The sequence below is a fragment of the Phymastichus coffea genome, unplaced genomic scaffold, assembly GCF_024137745.1.
Source record: "Phymastichus coffea isolate CEN01 unplaced genomic scaffold, Cenicafe_Pcof_1.1 PCOF00040, whole genome shotgun sequence".
Lineage (NCBI taxonomy): Eukaryota > Metazoa > Arthropoda > Insecta > Hymenoptera > Eulophidae > Phymastichus > Phymastichus coffea.
Genome location: NW_026706851.1, coordinates 1,002,568 through 1,025,070, shown reverse-complemented (window position 1 = coordinate 1,025,070; position 22,503 = coordinate 1,002,568). Strand labels below are relative to the sequence as shown.

The following is a 22,503-nucleotide window of genomic DNA, read 5'->3' as shown; positions in this document are numbered from 1 at the left end:
AAAAATTCAAACGATAGATTTAGCGAAAGGTATTAATAATGCTATATTTTCCGAGTATCAAATTAAGCGGCGGTACGATATCTAAAATATAAGTAAATATAGAAAGTAAATGAGTTCAGGAATTTTCTTTTGTAATAGAGCTAGCATTGCAGAAAAAAACAGTTTAATACAACATTCTAGAATTGTTGCTCGTTGTTTTTTAGTTAATATCAACCCGACTATACTTCAATGCTGATGTTGCATTACTTTTTGTATCATTCTTTTTACACTTCTGTATAATAAATCAATAAAATGCGTTAAATTCATGACAATGTGTGAGCATATCAAACATTTCATATCTTTTTTTTTCTTTAATTAAAAGCTTGTTTATTCCCCCATTGTTTTTACATACACATCATATTAAACTTGATCTTTAGAATACAAAATTACAAAAATTGTTTATATTTAAAAAATAGTATAGTGTGGAAATTCCATTTTTAACAGATTTCAATAATAAAGAATAATAAAATATCACAGTGGTACAATATAGTCCGTGCCAGGATATTCTGGTAAATTAAGTTGATATGATGTTTCCAATTTTTTGGGCACAAATCTTCCTCCAAGATAATGATGCTTTCCAATAAATTTATGGGCGCATAGTTTAGGTGCTGTTAATGATATCAACATTTCTGGTTTAATGGCATTTTCTGCTGGAGGACCAGTTTCAACATTCCAACCTGATGGGATATCAATACTACATATAGGAGCACTTGAATTTTTTAATATATCAATAATTGGAATAAAGTTAGGTCTAACTGGCGGTTTGAAACTAAATCCAAACAAAGCATCTACAATCAGTTTATAAGATTTTGTATCTTTAACATCTGCTGTAGTTTCTAAAACTGGAATATCATTTTCCATACATTGATGAAATAGATTTTGATACAAAGTATTATTTGTTCTTTGTGGATAGTAAAGCTCTGGTGAGTAGCCAAAGATTTTCAAATGTCTAGCACAAACAAGGCCATCTCCACCATTATTTCCTGGTCCACAACATACCAAGATAGCATTGTTGCTGTTCGAAGACAATGGATAACATTTTGCAATGGCAATGGCACAACTTTGACCAGCTAATTCCATTAATTGATCAACACTAAACTTATATTTTTCGAATAACTCCTTATCAACATTCATTGCCTCGGATTGATTAAGGTACTTGACCATTTTGGATTGGTTTCTTATATTTGCCGATCTGAATACACTGTTGCAGCAATAGTACAGCTGACTGCAAGCAAGAGATTTTAATCGTATACTAAATGATATTAACTTATGTTGACAATTCAAGACAACTTGGGTCATTGAGAGATTGTTTACTGCGTAGTATTGTGTACGATTAATGGTATTTCCACCTAGAGAAATACAAATTTAAGAAGTGCCGGTTGAGATAAGGTTATTAACGATACAAAAACAAATTTATTTATCATTTATTTTGTCATTTTACCTTTTTTACCTTGTTCATAACAGGTTTACCCTTGTATGAAAAATCTATGGTATAACATTCGTAAGGCCATTTATTTTTGTGAAAAAGCAATAAAAGCGATGGCTATTAAATCAGCTGTGTATAGTATATGTACCATATATAGATGTGTATCACGCAAACTTAAACTTAAAAGTTGAATTTGATAAAATAATGTAAATAGAACAGCCAGTTATCAAATGAACTCACTAGTGACATCTAGGGTTCGGAAACCCAATCAACGAGACTTTAAGCGGAAATTTTGTAAATATTCACATTGAAATACACTGAATGTGCTTGAAAATAAAGTTGTTCCCTTTTTTGTAATTGCATAATCATCAAACGTGTGAAGTATAAGTATATTTTCTATTTACGGTGTGTAACTGTTTCTCTATACGTCAGTAATGAAATGTTTTTTTGGAATAAGCAATTTTGTTAAAGCCAAAAGAATAAATATAAACATTTCCGAGTGGTTACGAAAGCATAAAAAAGTCATTTGACATCGTGGATGGATACATGTATTGATACGTATATGAATATGCGACGATTAAGCGAGACCGAGCTGCGCACTGGTTTATCGATTCGAACGCGCAACTCACCCTCGCGAGCGACAGGCGCATTTCGTTCACTACCCTCGAGTCCCTCGACGAGTGCACACAGCAGTCATGGCAGTAGGTGTAACGACGAAAGTAGAGCCTTGCCCAAGCTTGTACTCATTTTCGTGTGCGCCACACGGATACGCTATGTTTACACGACATTAATCTCGTTGTGGCTTTCAACGTTTTTGGTCTTCTGAATTCTCAACGATAATCCAGTGGCACGCGTATTCTCACGCATGGATACGCAAAGCATCGCCGTGATCCTTGATGCGACGTTTTGAGAGCCGCGAAGTCGCTCGATTGAACCAATTGCAGTTTTTGGTTACTCGCGAAGGTCAACTAAAATCGTGCAACCACGGAGCCTCCAGCATTCTGCAAGGTGATTATGTCGAGGCTATGTTTCTATTTTTTACGTTCTACTTCATATGCTTACTATTTAGGCGTACATACAACTTGTATTTGTAAAGCGATCACCGCTGTACCTCGATCCACAATATTTGCCCTACTATAGTTTCAGTTACCCTACCAACTCGATAGCAATGTCTATTTCGTTTGAAATTGCCTTAAATATTTAAATCGGAATGGGGTATTTTTTGGCTTTCTAAGTACGTAAGAAATCTTAATGCATCAATAACTTGCTTGTTCTGGATTTAATTCATTGCGTGCGCTTCTCCAATTAGAATTGTCAGCCGCGTCATACTAAAACTTTTGTTTTTAAGCATCAGACTTATTGAAATACTAGATGGTCCGATTGAAATTCGTGAGTACCTATTTCACCGAGAAAGATAGATTTGTGTAGAATGACAACTATTTTTATATCCGTCCAGTTTATTTTAGTTGTGAATAAAAGATATGCAAAACCGTTTCCATCGATGTATCATCGAAATGAAATTGAGCCGCTGATATCTCCAAATATGCGGTTGGTACAGTGGCAGGATCGCTGCACTTGTCAAACGTGATTTTCCGTTTCTCTTCTCGATCGAACGCCATTGATTTCTCGTAAGAACCACGCGAGATACGGTTCGGCTACTTCCACGCGCTCAACTCGTCTCGTTGGAGAAGCTGCGCGGCAATTAGCGTCGGTCGATTAGCCATCACGGCGTCCGAAGAGCCGGGGTGCGCGAAGCGGGGCACGAGGGCGCAACAGCAGCGGCACTGACGAGTGCTCGACGTTGCAGGTGTACCCGGTGAGCCCGGTGACGGGGCCGGGCTCGGCCAAGTCGGTATGGGAGCTGAGCCCCGAGCCGGACCTGGTTGGGCACCTGCTGCCGAGCGGGCCGCCGGCGTCGACGGCGCAGTCGGGCCAAGCGGCCCCGAAGAGCTGCGCGCGCGAGCGCGCCGCCCGCCCGGGCGGCCCCGACGACGACGTGTACGCCGATGAGGCGGCGCTGGAGGCCGGCCAGGGGCCCAGCGACGAGGCCCGGCGCGTCTTCGAGCTGCTGCGGGCCGGGTAAGCGGAGGGCCCCCGGGGGGTGGGGGGGGAGTCCAGCGGCGGCGCGACTGACCCAACCGACTCCGGCCGCAGGGACACGGCGGGCGCCGACCGCCTGGTGGAGGCGCACGGCGCGGCCAGCCTGAGCGCGCGCGACCAGTGGGGCTACACGCCGGCGCACTGGGCCGCGCTGGACGGCAACGCCGAGGTGATGCGCTACCTGGTGGAGCGCGGCGGGCCCGTGGACCTGCCCTGCCTGGGCACGCAGGGTCCGCGGCCCATCCACTGGGCCTGCCGGAAGGGCCACAGCGCGCTGGCGCAGCTGCTGCTGCGCAGCGGCGTGGCCGTGAACGCGGCCGACTTCAAGGGCCTGACGCCGCTGATGACGGCCTGCATGTTCGGCCGGCTGGCCACGGCGGCCTTCTTGCTGGGCTGCGGCGCGCGCGTCGGCCTGACGGACATCAACGGCGACGCGGCGCTGCACTGGGCCGCCTACAAGGGCCACACCGAGCTGATCCGGCTGCTGATGGCCAGCGGCGCCGACCCGCAGAAGCCCGACCACTTCGGCTCGACGCCGCTGCACCTGGCCTGCCTGTCGGGCCACCTCGGCTGCGCGCGGCTGCTCTGCCAGAAGAGCAAGGTGGCGCTGGAGCCGCGCGACAAGAACGGCAAGAGCCCGCTGCAGCTGGCGCAGGGCCGGCGCCACGCGGAGGTGGTGCGCCTGCTGCAGGCGGAGGCGCGGCGGCGCGCGCGCTGGCTGCCGCCGGCGGCCGAGCTCTGGGCGCTGCTCTTCGGCGGCGCGGGCGCCAGCAAGGGCCCGCTGCTGCTGTTCCTGGCCTCGGTGCTGCTCTGGGGCTACCCCATGTACCTGCTCAAGTGCCTGCCCATCACCTGGAACCTGCTGCGCGGCAGCCACTACTGCTTCGTCTACTGGAACCTGCTGATGTGGCTGTGCTGGCTGGTGGCCAACCGCAAGGACCCGGGCTACGTGCCGCGCAACAGCGATGCCTACTACCGGGCCGTGCGCCAGATCCCCTACTTGGACAAGTGGCGCCGGCGCAGCCTGCTGCTCTCGCGGCTCTGTCACAGCTGCAAGTGTTTCCGGCCGCTGCGCGCCAAGCACTGCCGGGTCTGCAACCGCTGCGTGGCCTACTTCGACCACCACTGCCCCTTCGTCTACAACTGCGTGGGCCTGCGCAACAGGTGAGCCGCGAGGGCGCGCGGCCCCGCTCGGCCTCGCTCAGCTCTTTCTCGCCTGTCCGCAGGATGTGGTTCTTCCTCTTCGTCATGTGCGTCGCCATCAACTGCTCGTTCACGCTCTACTTTGCCTGCTACTGCATAGCCATCGAGGGCGTGCAGCTGCTCTACGTGCTCGGGCTGCTCGAGGCGCTGGTCTTCTGCGCCCTGGGCTGGATACTGACCTGCACCTCGGTGCGCGCCGCCCCTCTCGCCCGCCTCCTCGGTGCGCCGCTCTTCTCTTCTCTAACGCCTTTCGCCCCCTTGCAGGTCCTGCACGCTTGCATGAACCTCACCACCAACGAGATGTTCAATTACAAGAGGTACTCCTACCTGCGCGACAAAAGGGGAAAGTACTGGAACCCCTTTAGCCGAGGGCCTGTCTTGAACCTCATCGAATTCTTTCTCTGCCCTTCTGACCCCTACGCCAATGAGCCTCAGCATTATCACATTTTCCAAGACGAAGCCATGTAACTCCACTGCTTCTTGGTTCACCGTCACCACTGTCATCCCACCGACAACTCACTTTGCTCAACATTTCAACCTCAGCGCTTTGAATCGTCGAGAAACCTTTCCTCGTTTCTCAAAGCCAATGGAATTCGTCTCGTCGTAATGTCTTGCACGCTGTTGCAATTTTTTTTTACGACTCTAGCAAGAAGACCGAGTATTTTTCCATAACCGAAGCCTTCGTCACTTTCAGCAATACTTCTCTACCGAATACTTACTGAGAGATTGCAAACACTTCGGTCAGCGAATGTTACCTATTTGCTCGAGATAAAACAAATTGCTACATCTATTTATTAAAATAAACAAAGATAAAAGCTCTGGCGTTTGTCTTCGTTGTTCATATACATATGGACCGTTGGCGCACGAAAAACGCCATATTGGTCTGACTACTAAAGTGTCCAGTGATTGTCAATGTTTCAATACTCACACTCATTATGAATGCTCAATTTTGTAACTTTGTAAAGCTCTATACACCGAAAGCTTCGCTTATCAATACACGAATTAAACTAAGTTAAAATTTGTACAAAGCAAACTTTTATTACGCTAAAAATGTTTATTTATTTCACGATTTTTTTCAGTTACAAAATACTGATAATATTAAATGCTTTATATCGATATACATGTCTAATATCTTCCCCATTACATCAAAACCTATGATTTACGTTAAATATCTGCATAATAAACTTTGGCAGAATAAAAATCTACCATAAAAAATCTTCAGAAATACGATAAAATAATATTATATTATTAAATTATACAATTAACGCTATGAAATTGATTAAATTTTTATCAAAACATTCAAGTTTGAAAATTTTTCGATTACGTTCTTTGGTCAAGTCTTGACTACGTTTAAGACAAAACGATTCGCGAATTATCAGTCATTATGAACGTTATACTATAAATTATAGAAATTATTCTGATAGTCACACTGACTTGTATATAGTTTTGGAATGAGAACGTGAATTGACTTGAAACGATTGTGAATTCTAAACATCGTAACAAAAATCATAGTTTAGAGGAGGATCAGGAATTGGTGGTGGGTCTTGGGGAATGTCGATTCCTTCGGTATCCAGCAGTCTCAGCTTAATATCCATTGATAAGAGAGTATCCAAGTCTTTTTCAGTTTCTTTACTCGCCATTCGATTGCCTTTTAGTAGATAAATATAGTTATTTCATGCAATTTAAACAAAATCTATATAAATTCAAAGCTTCTTTTTTACCGAGCAAAGCATTGATTCCATCAGTCCAGTAGTCAAAGACTTGTTCGTCAGGAGCTACAAAATCCAAGCTTGCGACATCCACAGAGTCCAAAATTAGAGAAAAAGCCAACTGATGAGTAGTTTTGCGCCGCTGCAAATCTTTCATGTGAGGACAATCTCTGCCAATAACCAAGCTTCGAATTTCTACAACCGCTAGTTTCGTTGGTAGTTCGTCTATACTTGGTACCGATTTTTCATCACAATCCCCATAATGGAAGACCTTATGATTTGGCGATAAACGGACATACCAAAATTTATCCTTTATTCTCTGAACAATAAAACATAATATTTAAAGAAAAATTGTTAGATTTGTTAAAGAAGTACGTATTAAAAAAACAACTAACTCCTCTTGCGCTATATTTGGTAAATCTTGTTCCTTCTACCAAAAATCCTAGTCTCTGTTGTTGAATAAGAGCCATTATATCGGGAGTTATTTGTTCTTTCAATTCCACAATAGGTCGAGCATGGCTTTCCCATTCTTCTCGGTTGGTTCTTTCTTGCTGCCATAAATTTGTAATATGAGAGTAGGTCAATTGTTGCAACTTATTTTTAAATTTGTCTAAGCCTGTTGGCCGTGAATCAAGTGCTCTTGTTATTTGTTCGCGTACTACAGAAAAAACTTTAACAAAATCTTCTATTGTAGCTCTCATTTCTTTCCACGTTTTGTTCAATAAAACAATACAAGCACAATAAAATTCTTCAAAAGGATGATCATGGGTAAAAAACATTGGATGATATGATTGGCCTTGTTCACTAGGTGCCTCGCCAATCCTTAAAACCTGTAACAAAGATCTTACAATTGAGCATTACAGAGCAAATAAATGAAACTTGATTTTAATTTAAGAAACTTATTATTTACGTACGTCGCATAGTAGCTTGACTAACTCAACACTAGTCCTCCCAAAAGGACATTCATGCTCATCAGCTCTGCAAGAGTTTTCTAAGACAACTTTTGTATAATTCTCTGTATGATTTCGAGCAAAGTACACCATGCAGTCAAGAGCTAACATGCCTGGAGGCGTTTCTGTAAAATCTAGAGCAGGATTTATATCACACTTAAAGCCTAATTTTTTATAATCTTTAGCAAATAATCCTTGTTTTCTGGCTGTAACATCACTATTACTGGCTCCCTCTGAATCAAAAGCGATTCTTCGAAGTTCTTTGATTTTATCATGAGCATCCTGGTCTTGATTATCCATTTTAGTCATCATTCTTTGCTCGAGTAAGCTCAACATTAGTGTTTGAAGGACATATAGCTGGTGAGCCATTTCTGTCCCCACCTTCATTAATTTAATAAATGTTTTATGAGAAATAGTAAAATTAATTATTAATAGTAATCATTACTAATTGAACACTTACTTGTCCAGTAGATTGAATAATATTAGTAAGAAAAACATTTCTGTTGTGCTTTGACTGTAAAGTAGATGCAATATGCCGACGTTTCGTCATATCTGCTTTCAAAAAAAGGGCATTTATTAAAGCTATAGCATTCTGCTGGATTTGTGGATTCATATGTTGCAAATGCTTCATGAGATTTGGGAATGTTACTTCTTTTTCAACTTGACTACATTTTCCACTAGCATTCAGTACAATGCTTTCTAGAATATTTAAAGATGCCTTCACCACATTAGAATCAATAGCTGTAGCTTGATTATTAACATAACTAGCAACTCTATTAGTAAATGGTGCTTCAACAATGTCCCATGAAACAATTCCATGATCCATCAATTCCACAAAGGACTGTAGACAATAAGCCAAAGCACCAGATTTATATTTTTCTGCTTCAACCTGCAATATTGGTAATGTATTTACTAATAATATTTGAAAAATTTAAAGATGATAAAATAACAATAAATTTTACAATATCACGTAATTTTACCTGGGAAATTATGATAGATAATCCTTGTTTATCTATAAATTCATTAGCAAAAGTGACATCTCGGCTCAGTCTACTAAGTTTTTCAAGAGTTCCAATTATTTTATCTTCTGAAATGCCATTGTTTAATAGAGCCAGGATATCTACAGCAGTTTTTGAAGGTGAATGTTCTAAACGTAGGATACTTCCATTTTTAACTTCATTTCTGTTTTTATCTGTAATATAGTTTTGATTGTTGTTATCAGAAAATTGTAGTGAATATGATTCTGGATCTGGCAAACCCCAACCATTGCATAGTTCCTGAGGAATAATTATATATTATTGTTTTTATTATCTTCTTAAATTAATAATTCATTACTATTCTTTCTTTCAAATTTTAACCATTTAAATTTTATAATTTTTTTTTATAAAAAATGAATAAAAAATAAACGATTAAATAAAATAAGAATTTAAAGTAAAGAGTATGTAAAATAATAATGAGTATATTTAGTAGTTTGGAAAAAAGATAAATAAACTAACCTGAATAATTACTGTCAGGGGCTGTTTTTGGTTGAATTCTTTCAGTTGTGGTACTTGATCTTTTAATTCAACTGCTATTTTAACAATATTGGCATCCTTCTGCGCTGGCATTTTTATTGTTTGCGTATACATTAATCACGTAATTGTGTAAATATTTAAAAAATTTTCTTACGTCAAAAGCGTAAAGTATTATATTGCAGCTATAATTTTTCCACTATTGATTAACATGAGTATTTAATGTAAGCACTATTTCCAATATTTAATAATTATAAGGACACTTTTCTGGTGAAAAAATCAAAATTTATTTTATCCTTAAATCGTTTTCGACCACTGCATTTTCCAAGCTTCACGATTGATATTGGGTGGATACAACCTACATTACAGATGATTCACGCTGTCAGAGCTCGTCAGTCAGTCTGTCATACATTAGGTATGGTTGGATTGTCAGAACTTGTTTACAAAATAGAGAAGTGGGTATATACTGTGTTACTGTGTAACATATCATGAAACCAATTAAAGAGGCAAATGTAATTTGTTCATAAAAATCAACTATTTATTTATATTTAAAATATTTCTGGAAATTCAATTTTATACAATACATATATTTTACTGGTATTTTATATTAAAAATGTGTAAAAATTGTCATAAAATACTATTTTAACACATTTTTTAAAGAGAAAATCACATGTCATAATCTTGATGTATATTTACAAAATATAAAATATAAAAAATTTCACTAGAACATCTGGTGAATCAGTCTCACTATCAAGTATACTAGGTATAACTATTCAAGTGTGTTATTTTCTTTCAGATTATGGGGATTCATCGTCATTATTTCTAATTTTATTAGCTGGTTTGGGTGTTATTTTAACTGCAGAAAATTGTTGTCCTAAAGTTTTCATAACTTCAGCATGTTTCATAGAACTTCGACTTTGCTTTACCAATTGATAATTTTCTTTAACATAAAGAGCAAATCCTGATGGTTCTTTTGTCTGAGCAGTACTCTTTTTCTGTACTCTACCAGTTTTTGTCACTTTATTAATTAAAAGTTCAAATGTTCCATAACAATATCCACAACGTTTACTATTTAAATCTAATGATTTGGAATGTCTTCCAATAGTATAGCCACAACCAGTGCATTTATAGGTATACTTTGTTTGAATTTCATAATTATGACATCTAGAAATAGTAGGTAATTCTGGAAAAACTTTCATAGCTTTATTTGCCCAAGCTTTCCAAAAATTTCCATGACCATCGGATACATTATTTATTAACCATGTAGCTGCATGACACATTTCATGGATCAACGTGTCTCTTAATCTATCTGGAGAATCTAAAACTTTAGATGCCAAAACAATTCTTGAAGATCTAACTGTGTTACCAAGTGCTTTAAGCGATTGTTTGTTATAACATTTACCAGCAGTTCCACGTAATCTAATACTCCATTCTATCGACATGTCTTCAGGTAATTTATAGTCAAAAACTTTTTCGTTAAATAATTTGAACAATACTTTACATAATTCTTCTTTCAAAGAAGGATACTTAACTCTATAAACCATAGCTTTGAAATCTGCATTTTCTAGAGGTACATCTTTAGATAGTGAAGCTATAAAACTTTTTCTAACAGATGGCTTTTTAGTAGGATAAGATGTCTTTTTAACAGTTGAAAAAGTTATTAGTTTTTTCACTTTTGTAGATTTTGGGGGGATTATATCTTCTGGATCAAACTCACTTGTACTAGAAGTGTTTGATGAATTAAAACTTAGTTTTCTTTGACAATGATCTTTTTGTTTCTGATTGGCATCATCTAAATCAGATTCTGAATCACAAAGTTCTTTCCATTTTTTTTGGTGATCATTCTCTTTTATTTTAACTGGAACATTCTGTTGAGATGATATAGGATTTGTTAAAGCTGTGTAATAAGAGCAATCTGGACTACTTTCTGAAGATTCATTATCATTAATAAAATTATCTTTTTGCCTGTGACTATTCTTGACTTTTTCAGTTTGCACATTTCCTTTGTTAATAACATGATCATTTTCTTTATCTGAAAGTTCTTTATTACAAAAATCTTTCAGTGCAGGTCTATTACAACTTTTTTTTTCAGTTTGTACTTTTTTAATAACAGTTTTCGTGGTATTTTTTCTTGGTTCAGTCATAGATACAAGTGTATTTACTTTGTTTCTCCAAGTTGTACCATATAAATTTTCTAAAATATCTGCACAATCATTAATGGTGTTATTATGATCATTGTTCGGTGACTCTTTACTTTTTGAATTGGAATCAGACGTACTTTGAAAAATATCTTCATCACTGGTTTTGATTAGATTGACATTAGATATTAGAGAATTATTTTCAGATAAAATTTTTATGTCTATATTGCCACATTTTTTAATGTTTGGATCTTCGGTTACATTTAATTCATTGTCAGATCCAAAAGATTCAGATTCAGGTATAATAATATTTCTTGGATTTAGTTTTACACTATTCTCTGATATTGTATCAGAATGATCATTTTTGGAAGACTCAGAAGACTTTTCACTTTTTGTTTTCTTGATTCTTTTATCTGAACTTTTATCAACCATTGAAGTTACATTAGATTCAGGTATTTTTTTCTTAAGTACATTATTTACTGGGGTCGAATCAAGTTTTTTGTCTGTTGGTGTTTTGTTTCTAGTAGACGTTGTTTCAGATAAAATCAAATCTTTTGAACTAAATTTAATCTTTCTTACAGGAGTTATATGAGAGTCTTTACTCTTCGGAGTAATCTCATTTACTATTTTCAACTGTCCCTTTTTGCCATTTGGAAAATATTCATCAATCTTCGTTTGATTTTTAGTTTCATTCAAATTTTTTTTCTGTCTATCTATTGTTAGTTTAGACAATTTTCCACGGTTATTAGGTGTCTCATAATTTTGCTCTAGACGCTCTAAGCTACTGTTCCCTGAACTTATACCACTTTTTCTGCTATCTGCTATTGCACTTTCAGTACTGCAAGAACTATTACATCTGGAACTATCAAAATTAGTTGAAAGCCATTGCAATATTTCTTTTTTCTTTCTGTCAGACAATGTTATGCTTTCAGCAATAGTTTCTTTTATGATTTCTGGTACTTTACTTTGTTCTAATTCAGAATCACTTTCTTCAATGATTACATTTGTCTTGTTAAATTGCTCTGTTGACTTTTTAGAAGTAGAAATTTTTCTAATGCTTTTCTGTAAAGTTTCTTGTACTTGAAAGTTGGGCAATTCATCATCAGAGGACTCAATTATACACAGTTTGTTTGGTTTTTCTTTTACAGCAGTATTTACATAATTTTTTCTTGTGTCTGACTTTTCATTAATGAGACTATTTTCTTCGACACTGGAATCACTTATCAAAATGATTTCCTCAGTTTTTTTCTGTTGATTATTTTCAAAACTCTCTTGAGTCTCATCAACATATGATTCAGACAATCGTAAACTGAAAGTTTCATTTTCAGTTTGTTCATTCAAAGCTGTTGAAGAAAATATTTTTATATTTCCAGATGCGACATCTAATTTTTCTGCAAAAAGCCGGCGGTTGTTTATTTTTTGTGCCTTCCATTGTTGGTAAAACGAATCGTCAAAATCCATTTATCAGAATAAGAGTTGTTTCAATTTGGGCCTACTAAAATTTAAAATAAATATAAATAATTGAAATGATAACTATATGTTTATTGTGTATAGTTATACCTAATATTTTCTAATTAATCGTTTGTCTTATCGTCTTACTCAAAATTTTTACATCACGACACAGTTGATTAATCGCCAAGACCGACCTTTAAATAAATTTTTGTTGATGAGCTAAACGAAATTTAAGTATTCTTAAATTGAAACAAAAGCTATAAATGCACATGTATTGAATTTCACAGAATCGCCATTTTTAAATTAGTGTTTCAGACATGCAGGTTTGAGGTTTGAAATTATAACGGTCAATTCAAACGCAGACGCATAACAACATCTCACAAGCGCGTTAGTTTGAATTCATATAATATGAGCGGATGTACAAATATATCTTTATGCTTAATAATAAAGTTTATACAATAAATGCTAATAATTTAATAAAGAAAAGTTTGAAAATAATTGTATTAAGAAATTATTTTACAGCAATTGAGTATATTTAAAATACTTGCAATAATCATCAACAATCAGTAAAAATAATAAAAAAAATTACCAATATAGAGTTTAAAAAAATATTTTATTACATTCGATTCATGTTGACAACAGTCATTTATTTAAATATATTGATTGGTTCCAAGTGAAATAAATTTTATAAGAAAAAAATTTTCTTATAATTATTAAGGCATGGCTACAAATAATAAATGTATACATAAAATAACTTGTAACTATTATTTCATCTACATGTATTAATTGCGTCTTAGATCTTATGATAAATCTTTATGATTCTCATAGGTGTTTATTCAATTTTATACTCTTCAGTCACATAAAGAACATATAAAAATCAATTAGCTACTAAAAAAATAATTGTTGTTCTCATAAATAATGAAAAATTCACGATTTCATTATTGTAATATTTGTCTTACTATACTCATGCGTTGTAACAACTTCCACACTAATATATATAAATTCATGATGACAAATCTGATTTTGTAATATCAGTAAATGTATATTTACTATATACATTTTGCTATAATGTAAAAACAATAAAAATTCACTATCTACAAACATAAGAGGTTGTCGAAATTTGGTAGGTATTTACAAATTAAATATATATAAAACTAAGATACCAATTTAAAAAGTATAGTTAGAATAGTTGAATTCCATTATTGTCATGTCGTAAAAATTTCATTCCAAAAGAAAAATTTCAAAGTTTCCAATCCCATGGAACACATAAAACTCCATCACTCATGACAGAATAATAATGAGTAACCCAAAGCATCACATCATTCAAAATGGGTGCTAAAACATTCTTATGCATCAACAAACGTTCACAGCACTGTATCATTAAATCTGGAGTTATACTATCATCTTTGTTTAATGCATTTAAACCTAATTCTTTAATAACCTTCCCATGTAATTCTCGTTCTATATGTTTTATACTGAAAAAATATTAATAAAGTTGTAATGCTGAGATAAAAAATAATATTATAACTTACTTATTGTAGTGGTTCAATCTCTTTGTAGCTTCTTCAAGATTTTCTGTAATAAAGCTGACTAGTAAAAAACTAGGGCATGATGATGGCACAATAAATTGACCAGTTGGAGACAACATTAGTGGTCCGGCTTCTCTAAAATTATATTGAAATGTACCAGAGATCATAGTGTTCGTGTATTTAAATAAATAATACTCACGCTTCAATCACAATTTCATAAGTAGATAAATTTTCTGGCCAGGAACTTGGATAATTTCTTCTACTACGGTAATCTGATAGAGTTGTTGTTAATTGTCGTAATTGTGATTCATATTGTCCCACCATAACTTTTGGCATAAATTTCCTGCACATGCAAAATATCCTAAACCTAATTGCAACTTAACATTTTATTTAAATAACGCACCTTCGTCCAACTTTTATATCAAGTAATACTCTTGATACTGCTTTTTCAAAAGCTGGCAATCGTAAAAGTACTGCATCATATTTTCTGACATTTTTTATTAACTAAAACAATAAAATGTTTTAAATTAAAATTTTTATATGTTTTGATAAAATTCATGTTTAGTTCAAAATATAAAAATGGTATAATCACAACTGTACAAAAAGGTTAAGAGTTCAACCTTTATATGATACATAGACAACTCATGTTTATAAAATCGTTTTTTACATACTTAATTGATAAACACGGTATTAATAATAATTTGATTGACAGCAATTAATATTTTAATAATATAAATATTCATACATCAAGCCAGTTGTGACGAACTTCTCCAGAATTAAGCATTACATTTCCTTCAACACTAATTCCAGTGTCATTAGCAAAAACAAGTGTTCGATCATTCAAAACTTTCATAGGTTCAGGATGATGTTGGGATAGAGCTTTGAAAGCTAACAAACAGCCTCTATAATGTGTAATATTCCAACCACAATCCCAAATTATATATTTCAAACCTAAATCTTTGCATAACATAGATTCCAACTTTTGAACTTCTGATCGAATAGGTCTACAGGCTTCAAATTTAATATGAGCATCATTGACATTTTTATCTAAATAAGCTCTAAAATAAATAACAAAATATATTAAGAATAATACTGCAGTAATCTCAACCAATAGCATTATAAAAATCATACAGTTTTAATGTAATGTTCTAATACTAACTTGAGTGTATCTGGAACAGTATTTATTTTTCTTCTCATGAAAATAGATGCATAAATAGGATTATCTTCTAATTCAGAAAAATCTATTTTTTCTCCTGAATAATAGCGACTCCAAAATTTTAATGTAGGTCTGGTATTATTTTCACTTACAGGTTTCTCTTTTTCAATTTTATCAACAAAAGTTGTGGGAAGATTACATGTTTTTAATATAGACAGAATTGTTTTGCGAATATCTTGTTCTTTCAACTGTATGTTTACCAAAGTAAATTTTCCAGCTTTTAATTCTTTTTCATCTTTTGAGCGAAGATAAAAAGCCAAAGTTGTTGGTCTTATGGGTCTTCGTTGCTGTAAATTTTCTAATGCTGAACTTAATATTTTTAAGGAATTTTCATTCACTGTCTGAAAATTAAAAAAAAATTTTATATAAATACAATGGTTACCTACAATATGAGTGCAATTGTATGGTATAATTGCAATAAAGTTGTAAGCAATAAAATAAAGTAAAATTCTAATTGATTTAAATTTGAATAAAACATATTAATAAAATTTCATTATCAAGTGCAACAAAAATAGCAACCATTATCTAAAGTAATATATAATAAAATTTATGAAGAATTAGTTTCTATACAATTATTGATGAAACATACCCGCTGAGTTGGAAATTGACAGAAAAGATCTGGATGTACAGTAAAATAAAAAGGCCTAAGTGCTGTAGAAATTTCACTTGTGCTTAAAGCTCGCACGGCTTGTTTACAATACAAACTGTAATAAAAAATTAATTTTCTTGTAGTATAGTGAAAACAGATAAAAAAATAAAAACAATTTAAATAAATTTATTAAAACATAATTTCTTATTAAAATATTCATCAAAATGTTTACCACTTCTTCAGATTGCAATACATTGTAACTACGTATATATTGGTATCACATCACAGAAACTCCCATCTCCATTTCTTGTGTGTTGTTTTGATTGTTTATGCAAAATGCGAATGGTGTTTGGAAGTTTATACGAGATAAACACGACGTCATACTGTCAGTGTTAAAAGCAGATGTTTTTTTATGCTTTGTGCGTATTGGGCTTACATAATCATGAAAGAGTGAAAGAGACAGAGATATAGTTGAGACGACACTAGAGAGTGAGAGAAAGAGAGAGAGAGAGAGAGAGAGAGAAGACAGAAATAGAAAGGGATCGAATGCGTTCACCTCGCGCGGACATTAATTTGCGACCCGCGAAGTTCAAAATCTGAATTATTTTCGACAATCGAACATTAAGGATACCAAACGATACCACTAGGTCAAGAGCTAATTTTAACAAATTGTGCCTTCATAACTTAATTCGCGGGTCGTGAATTAATTTGTTTGATGCCATTTATGCTGGTGAGCCATCAAACAATCTAACAAAATATTAATATATAAATAATTTTGAAATGTGAAATGTTAATTCGTTTTTTTTTTAATTAATTAATGTTTATCTAGTGTTTAGCGTGATCCACGCGTTTTTTCTTTTATGTTTTTCTCATATTTATTATATTATTTGAACCTTTTATATGCCAACTTGGGGATTCTAATTACATACATCAATATTCATTCATGAATAAAAATAGAACTTTTACCCATTTTTCCTCAAAAACCGATGAACTTTCACATGTTTCGAGATAAATTATCCAAAAGATTAATTCAACTTACCATCGATAAAGCTATTATACAATTATACAACACTAAACTTTACATACTCAATAGTAGTGATTATGGCTCCAATCGTATATTAAGTACGAGTAATACATTTAACGTCGTATACTTTTTATTGCCTCTATATGAAAACACCCATGAATATTTTTCAAATTTAATGTGGTTAATATTCTGATAACACAGGCCCACAAAAAAAAATGAACTTGGATGTCCATCGACAAAACCCATGTACTCCTACGTATTTTTGCGCGCTGAGTCCGAATCTGGCATTCGTTTAACCTCAGCACGTCGGGTTCAAGGGCATTTGAAGGTCACATTGCAGAAATCAGCAATAACTAATACAAGACATCTGTCTGTTAAGTTTTTGGGGTCGCTGAGTTTAAATCCGGTATTTGTTTTTCTCCATGAGGTAAGTTTGAAGGTTAGTTCAAGGTCAAAGCTGTTTACTCTAGGAAAAATGAATTTTTGACTGCAGATTCTGAAAGAGCGGGAAATTTTACGTCCAGATACATATTCAATTTTTTTTAATATAACCCTCAAGGTCATGTGAAGGTCACTTAATCTTGTTGGATGGAGGATTCGTATGACAATAAGATAATGGAATTTCATGGGGCAAACTACCATGTCGTTATGTTTTCAGGGTCGCCGAATCCAAATCCGCGGTGTTCGTTTGTCTCCATCAGGCCGCATTGAAGGTCGTTTAAAGGTCAAATCCTCGACAATTAGTGAAATCGAGTCAAGTTATCATTCTAACATATTTTTTGAGCATCTGAACCCAAATATAAAGACCGCTTAATACCTCAGGGTCAAAATCAAGGTCATCCCAAGGTCAAATATACATTTTTTTTATTAAAAAAAGGAAATTTTGACCACAGATTCAGAGAAAATGGAAAATCTTACATCTAGCTGTGATCGTTACTTATTTTTTTGATCACACTCCCGAAATAATCGTGTGCCGCAACCCAGGGTACCTCCACGTGGTGACGGCGGAAAACGGCTTTTTTTTTGGCTTTTTGTTTTCCGGCAAAACCCTGGGGTGAAGGCATGATGCCCTCATGGTTGGCACACGAAGAGGTACGATGCAGGGTTTCGGATGCCCAGTATCGGCGATTGGTCAGGATGAGCAAGCAGGTCCGCAATCGTCGTCATCATGCGACTGCAGCTCTACAGTGGTTGGAAACTTGGTCTCTGTAGAGTACAACAATACAAGAATACGCTCTAATTCTCATAGTTGTAAGCAAAAAGTGAATTCCTTTTGCTATGTGTGTGGCAAATACTTTTTGAAAAAGTCGGATCTTCGCAAATTCACAGATGATTTGAAACTAGTATACGATGAGTGTTTCGGTTGTAAAGTCACTGATGGTGAGCAAGATTGGCTGCCACAATTGATATGCAATAGCTGTAGGCTGATGTTTAGCCGGTACAAAAAGGACAAAACTCCATTAAAATTTGTCAAACCTATGGTTTGGAGTGAGCCAGAAAATGTAGAGAATTGTTATTTTTGTATGACAAAAACTATAGGTTTTAACTCATCTAATGTCCACAAAATTGTATACGCGAGTGTGTCTAGTGTAATCAAGCCGTTTATAGCTCCAACAGAAGAAAGAGATACAGATGTAGAAAGTGACCTTTCTTCTGCACTTACTGAATTAGAGATTTCTAGTTCTGATGAGGCCGAGAGTGAAAGAGAAGAAACGGACGAGAGTAATGACGAGTATGTGCCATCTGGATCACAAACAAAGATAAAAGGAGAATTTGATCAGAAAGAACTTAATGACCTAGTTAGAGAGTTAGGCTTATCAAAGGAGGGAGCAGAGTTGCTTGCTTCGAGGTTGAAGGAAAAAAATTTACTGGCGAAAGGTACTAAATGTTCTTACTATCGGAATAGAGAAAAAGACTTCAGAAAATATTTCTCTACGGAGAATGATCTCGTATTTTGCAACAATGTTAAGGATCTGATGAACGAATTTAAGAAGGATGTTTATAAATCTGAGGAATGGAGATTATTTCTGGATTCTTCTAAGCGAAGCCTGAAGGCTGTATTATTACATAACACTAATAAATATTCTGCAATACCTCTGGCCCATTCGGTTACCCTGAAAGAAGATTACAAAAATGTTGAGTTGGTATTAAATAAAATACAGTACAAGAAACACAACTGGCTAATCTGTGGTGATCTCAAGATTCTTACCATCATGCTAGGTCAGCAATCAGGCTTCACAAAGTTTCCATGTTTCTTATGTATGTGGGATAGCAGGGATCGTAAGAATCATTATGTAAAAGCAGAATGGCCTGATAGATCAACGTTCGAACCCCGTAAGGATAACATCATTAACAAGCCATTAGTAGAGCCATCCAAGGTCCTTCTTCCTCCTCTCCATATTAAACTTGGTTTAATAAAACAATTCGTTAAAGCGTTGAATAAAGAAGGGCTATGTTTCTCGTACCTGGGAACAAAATTTCCAAGAGTATCTGACGCTAAATTGAAAGAAGGTATATTTGACGGTCCCCAAATCCGCACATTGTTAAAGGATGAAGCATTCATAGACAAGATGGACGATAAAGAGAAAGCAGCATGGATTAGCTTCAAGGATGTAGTGGAAAATTTCTTAGGGAATCACAAGAGCGAGAACTACAAAAAACTAGTTGAAGACTTACTTAAAAATTACAATAGTTTGGGTTGCTTGATGAATTACAAGCTACACTTTCTTCATTCACACTTAGACTACTTTCCACAAAATCTTGGAGATTATAGCGAAGAACAAGGGGAACGGTTTCACCAAGATATTAAAGTAATGGAACAGCGATACCAGGGCCGGTGGGACATAAATATGATAGCGGACTTTTGTTGGACATTGAAAAGAGAACATATTATCGACGGAAAGAAACGAAAGCGGAATCCCCTACATAGATCATTCGAAGATAAAAGAACAAGAAAAAAAAGAAAATCATGAGTTTTGTAATACATGATACCCATGTCTCCATATGTGGCTGTTTGTCATGCGACGATTAGTCAGCTTCAGTATTTTTCTCAAATACTAATTTATGGCACATAATTCACTAATATGTGAAATTTTCTATTTTTCATGCAACTGTGGTCAAAATTTCCTTTTTTTAATAAAAAAAATGTATATTTGACCTTGGGATGACCTTGATTTTGACCCTGAGGTATTAAGCGGTCTTTATATTTGGGTTCAGATGCTCAAAAAATATGTTAGAATGATAACTTGACTCGATTTCACTAATTGTCGAGGATTTGACCTTTAAACGACCTTCAATGCGGCCTGATGGAGACAAACGAACACCGCGGATTTGGATTCGGCGACCCTGAAAACATAACGACATGGTAGTTTGCCCCATGAAATTCCATTATCTTATTGTCATACGAATCCTCCATCCAACAAGATTAAGTGACCTTCACATGACCTTGAGGGTTATATTAAAAAAAATTGAATATGTATCTGGACGTAAAATTTCCCGCTCTTTCAGAATCTGCAGTCAAAAATTCATTTTTCCTAGAGTAAACAGCTTTGACCTTGAACTAACCTTCAAACTTACCTCATGGAGAAAAACAAATACCGGATTTAAACTCAGCGACCCCAAAAACTTAACAGACAGATGTCTTGTATTAGTTATTGCTGATTTCTGCAATGTGACCTTCAAATGCCCTTGAACCCGACGTGCTGAGGTTAAACGAATGCCAGATTCGGACTCAGCGCGCAAAAATACGTAGGAGTACATGGGTTTTGTCGATGGACATCCAAGTTCATTTTTTTTTGTGGGCCTGTGTAATTAGTTTCCGTCACTTGCATACTTCTTAATTTACAATGTACAAAAGATGTATTCTCATCTATTCAATTCTATTCATTTTCTTTCTCTTTCTATCAAAATTTTATAAGATAATATCAATTTTATTATCAGAGCTGAGTGTAAAATTAATGATTTGTAATAATAATTTCCAAACATAACGTTTTATGTTCTCAAAACGATTTATTAACGGCATATTTCCATTCTTACAGATTATTATCCATGTTAATTATTCACAAATTGAATTTACTTCTGAAATATAAATCTCACACATATATATATATAATAAAAATATTTCAAAGTGTACGAAAATTCAAAATTTCGTGTTCTTTTTTAATATAAATTAATCACAACGCTGGATATCGACAACTTATTATTTTTTTAAGATAGGATATATTTTTGGCTATACAGTTATTATTGATCCTTTACGATTCAGTAAGTAAATTATAGATTTGTGCATAAGCACTTTTTCGTTCATAAAACAATTAGAGAAATCTGCAGAAATAAAGATAATTTCTCAATACAATATTATTTGAAAAGTAAATAGGTAAATAGGTGATGTTTGTATTCCATTAGTATCGGTGATAATTTACTGATTTACTAAATTAAAAATCTATTGAAAAAGTTGAATTTTTTTCGAGATTGTTATTCAAGATTCAGATGGACCAATTTAACCGAATAAACTGGAGCAATAATCTGATATTTTGGTCCGTAAAGCAAATACATTTTTTACTATATGAATGTTAATAATATATTGCTTATTATATGGTTTGTTTATATAGTTGTTATATTCGACAAAATTGTGGTTATAAGATTCAGTAATTTTCTCGTTATTGAACTGAGCTATTATTTTATTCTCGAGATATTTCTATTATTGGTGGCTTATTGATTTGATCTTTAAACTTATTTTGTTATATTTGAATGGTCTGTGACTATGCTGTTTATTAAACTTGCCTTTACGACTTTCTAATATAGTTTATAGATTTGATTGTAGGTTCACTATGCCAACTATATATACATTTATATATACATGAGCAATTATAGTATTCTTCCCTTCTTGATAGGCTCTATTTTCTTTTCGCCTTTGAATTTCGTTAGACCAGTGATTTACGTGTAACTAGTGATTTACGTTGCTTAGGTGTTAATACCGCATAAAAGAACTTAAGCTCTTTAATAATTCGTCATGTGCCCTTCTACTTTAAAAAGCCAGTAACAAATCAAACAAAATCGATCTTCAATCCTTTCGCCTACATATGAAAAAATTTATCAGTTTCCTAATTGCAAGTTTCTGAAAATCTCTTCTGCTGAAGAAAACGTTCTGTTCGAACTTACATAATTGCTTTGCATGATTCAAACGTCTGTTTTATGTCATACGGAATACAAGTTTATAAGAATGCTTCAATTGCAGTATTTTTACATAATAATAGGAACAAAGATAGACGACGAGCATTTATCTTTGTTGATAAATATGGTACTCTTGAGAGGACTGTTTAAATGCCACAAATGCAATAAGTTATTTGAGATGTAGTTTGTAATGTTAGATTAAAAAAAGTTAATAAAATGTACCTAACCGTGGTATTATGCTAAGCAGTTAATCGTAAAACTGATGAAAATACAAAGCTATTAATATGATTGAATTGAAGCATTGAGATTAATGAATATCTTGAATAACATCATCAAGACGGCAAGTTGGGAGCTAGCTAAATAATGATTGATTAGAAAAATGGGACAAGGGATGGGCACAGCAACCGTAAAAGCATTGCTTATATTAACTTTGCTTAACTGATGTAAC

At 35.3% G+C, this 22,503-nt stretch overlaps 5 protein-coding genes across 8 annotated transcripts; 1 reads left to right on the top strand and 4 right to left on the bottom strand.

The window, feature by feature from the left end:
* Window positions 1-365: 365 nt before the first annotated feature.
* On the bottom strand, window positions 366-1,685 carry LOC131664046 (NAD(P)H-hydrate epimerase). Of its 2 annotated transcripts, none has more exons than XM_058934892.1 (2): window positions 1,481-1,685; window positions 366-1,388 (listed from the first exon to the last, which is right to left on the bottom strand). In XM_058934892.1, exon 2 carries the CDS (start codon window positions 1,336-1,338, stop codon window positions 511-513), a length of 828 nt encoding a protein of 275 aa, XP_058790875.1. In that variant the 5' UTR covers window positions 1,339-1,388; window positions 1,481-1,685; the 3' UTR covers window positions 366-510. The 2 variants fall into 2 exon arrangements, with proteins under 2 accessions (XP_058790875.1, XP_058790876.1); XM_058934893.1 differs by having other exon boundaries at window positions 1,490-1,685.
* A 475-nt stretch (window positions 1,686-2,160) lies between these two features.
* On the top strand, window positions 2,161-5,243 carry LOC131664087 (uncharacterized). Its single transcript, XM_058934954.1, has 5 exons — window positions 2,161-2,166; window positions 3,273-3,544; window positions 3,620-4,729; window positions 4,792-4,957; window positions 5,033-5,243. The coding sequence occupies exons 1-5, from the start codon at window positions 2,161-2,163 to the stop codon at window positions 5,234-5,236; spliced, it is 1,758 nt and encodes a 585-aa protein (XP_058790937.1). The 3' UTR covers window positions 5,237-5,243.
* Window positions 5,244-6,245: 1,002 nt separating this feature from the next.
* LOC131664142 (engulfment and cell motility protein 1) lies at window positions 6,246-9,309 on the bottom strand. 2 transcript variants are annotated; one of them, XM_058935035.1, is made up of 8 exons: window positions 8,924-9,309; window positions 8,692-8,704; window positions 8,408-8,619; window positions 7,888-8,316; window positions 7,392-7,808; window positions 6,873-7,307; window positions 6,490-6,796; window positions 6,246-6,416 (listed from the first exon to the last, which is right to left on the bottom strand). In XM_058935035.1, the coding sequence occupies exons 1-8, from the start codon at window positions 9,053-9,055 to the stop codon at window positions 6,256-6,258; spliced, it is 2,106 nt and encodes a 701-aa protein (XP_058791018.1). In that variant the 5' UTR covers window positions 9,056-9,309; the 3' UTR covers window positions 6,246-6,255. The 2 variants fall into 2 exon arrangements, with proteins under 2 accessions (XP_058791018.1, XP_058791017.1); XM_058935034.1 differs by having other exon boundaries at window positions 8,408-8,704.
* Window positions 9,310-9,460: 151 nt separating this feature from the next.
* LOC131664141 (germ cell nuclear acidic protein-like) lies at window positions 9,461-13,050 on the bottom strand. Its single transcript, XM_058935033.1, has 2 exons — window positions 12,637-13,050; window positions 9,461-12,571 (listed from the first exon to the last, which is right to left on the bottom strand). Exon 2 carries the CDS (start codon window positions 12,535-12,537, stop codon window positions 9,736-9,738), a length of 2,802 nt encoding a protein of 933 aa, XP_058791016.1. The 5' UTR covers window positions 12,538-12,571; window positions 12,637-13,050; the 3' UTR covers window positions 9,461-9,735.
* Window positions 13,051-13,187: 137 nt separating this feature from the next.
* Window positions 13,188-16,288, bottom strand: LOC131664127 (T-cell activation inhibitor, mitochondrial-like). Of its 2 annotated transcripts, none has more exons than XM_058935006.1 (8): window positions 16,095-16,288; window positions 15,863-15,977; window positions 15,217-15,614; window positions 14,803-15,115; window positions 14,461-14,561; window positions 14,257-14,418; window positions 14,061-14,192; window positions 13,188-14,003 (listed from the first exon to the last, which is right to left on the bottom strand). In XM_058935006.1, the coding sequence occupies exons 1-8, from the start codon at window positions 16,115-16,117 to the stop codon at window positions 13,769-13,771; spliced, it is 1,479 nt and encodes a 492-aa protein (XP_058790989.1). In that variant the 5' UTR covers window positions 16,118-16,288; the 3' UTR covers window positions 13,188-13,768. The 2 variants fall into 2 exon arrangements, with proteins under 2 accessions (XP_058790989.1, XP_058790990.1); XM_058935007.1 differs by having other exon boundaries at window positions 14,257-14,400.
* Window positions 16,289-22,503: the final 6,215 nt, after the last annotated feature.

Excerpts from the sequence above, each read along its gene's own strand:
- LOC131664046 (XM_058934892.1), bottom strand. The coding sequence starts at position 1,338 with ATGACCCAAGTTGTCTTGAATTGTCAACATAAGTTAATATCATTTAGT.
- LOC131664087 (XM_058934954.1), top strand. Across the intron at positions 4,730-4,791 it reads TGCGTGGGCCTGCGCAACAG|GATGTGGTTCTTCCTCTTCG; the intron begins GTGAGCCGCGAG and ends GCCTGTCCGCAG. Across the intron at positions 4,958-5,032 it reads GGATACTGACCTGCACCTCG|GTCCTGCACGCTTGCATGAA; the intron begins GTGCGCGCCGCC and ends GCCCCCTTGCAG.
- LOC131664142 (XM_058935034.1), bottom strand. The coding sequence starts at position 9,055 with ATGTATACGCAAACAATAAAAATGCCAGCGCAGAAGGATGCCAATATT. Across the intron at positions 7,809-7,887 it reads TTATTCAATCTACTGGACAA|GTGGGGACAGAAATGGCTCA; the intron begins GTAAGTGTTCAA and ends AAATTAATGAAG. Across the intron at positions 7,308-7,391 it reads TAGTCAAGCTACTATGCGAC|GTTTTAAGGATTGGCGAGGC; the intron begins GTACGTAAATAA and ends TCTTTGTTACAG.
- LOC131664141 (XM_058935033.1), bottom strand. The coding sequence starts at position 12,537 with ATGGATTTTGACGATTCGTTTTACCAACAATGGAAGGCACAAAAAATA.
- LOC131664127 (XM_058935006.1), bottom strand. The coding sequence starts at position 16,117 with ATGTATTGCAATCTGAAGAAGTG. Across the intron at positions 15,615-15,862 it reads GTCAATTTCCAACTCAGCGG|ACAGTGAATGAAAATTCCTT; the intron begins GTATGTTTCATC and ends TTTAATTTTCAG. Across the intron at positions 15,116-15,216 it reads ACTGTTCCAGATACACTCAA|AGCTTATTTAGATAAAAATG; the intron begins GTTAGTATTAGA and ends TATTTATTTTAG.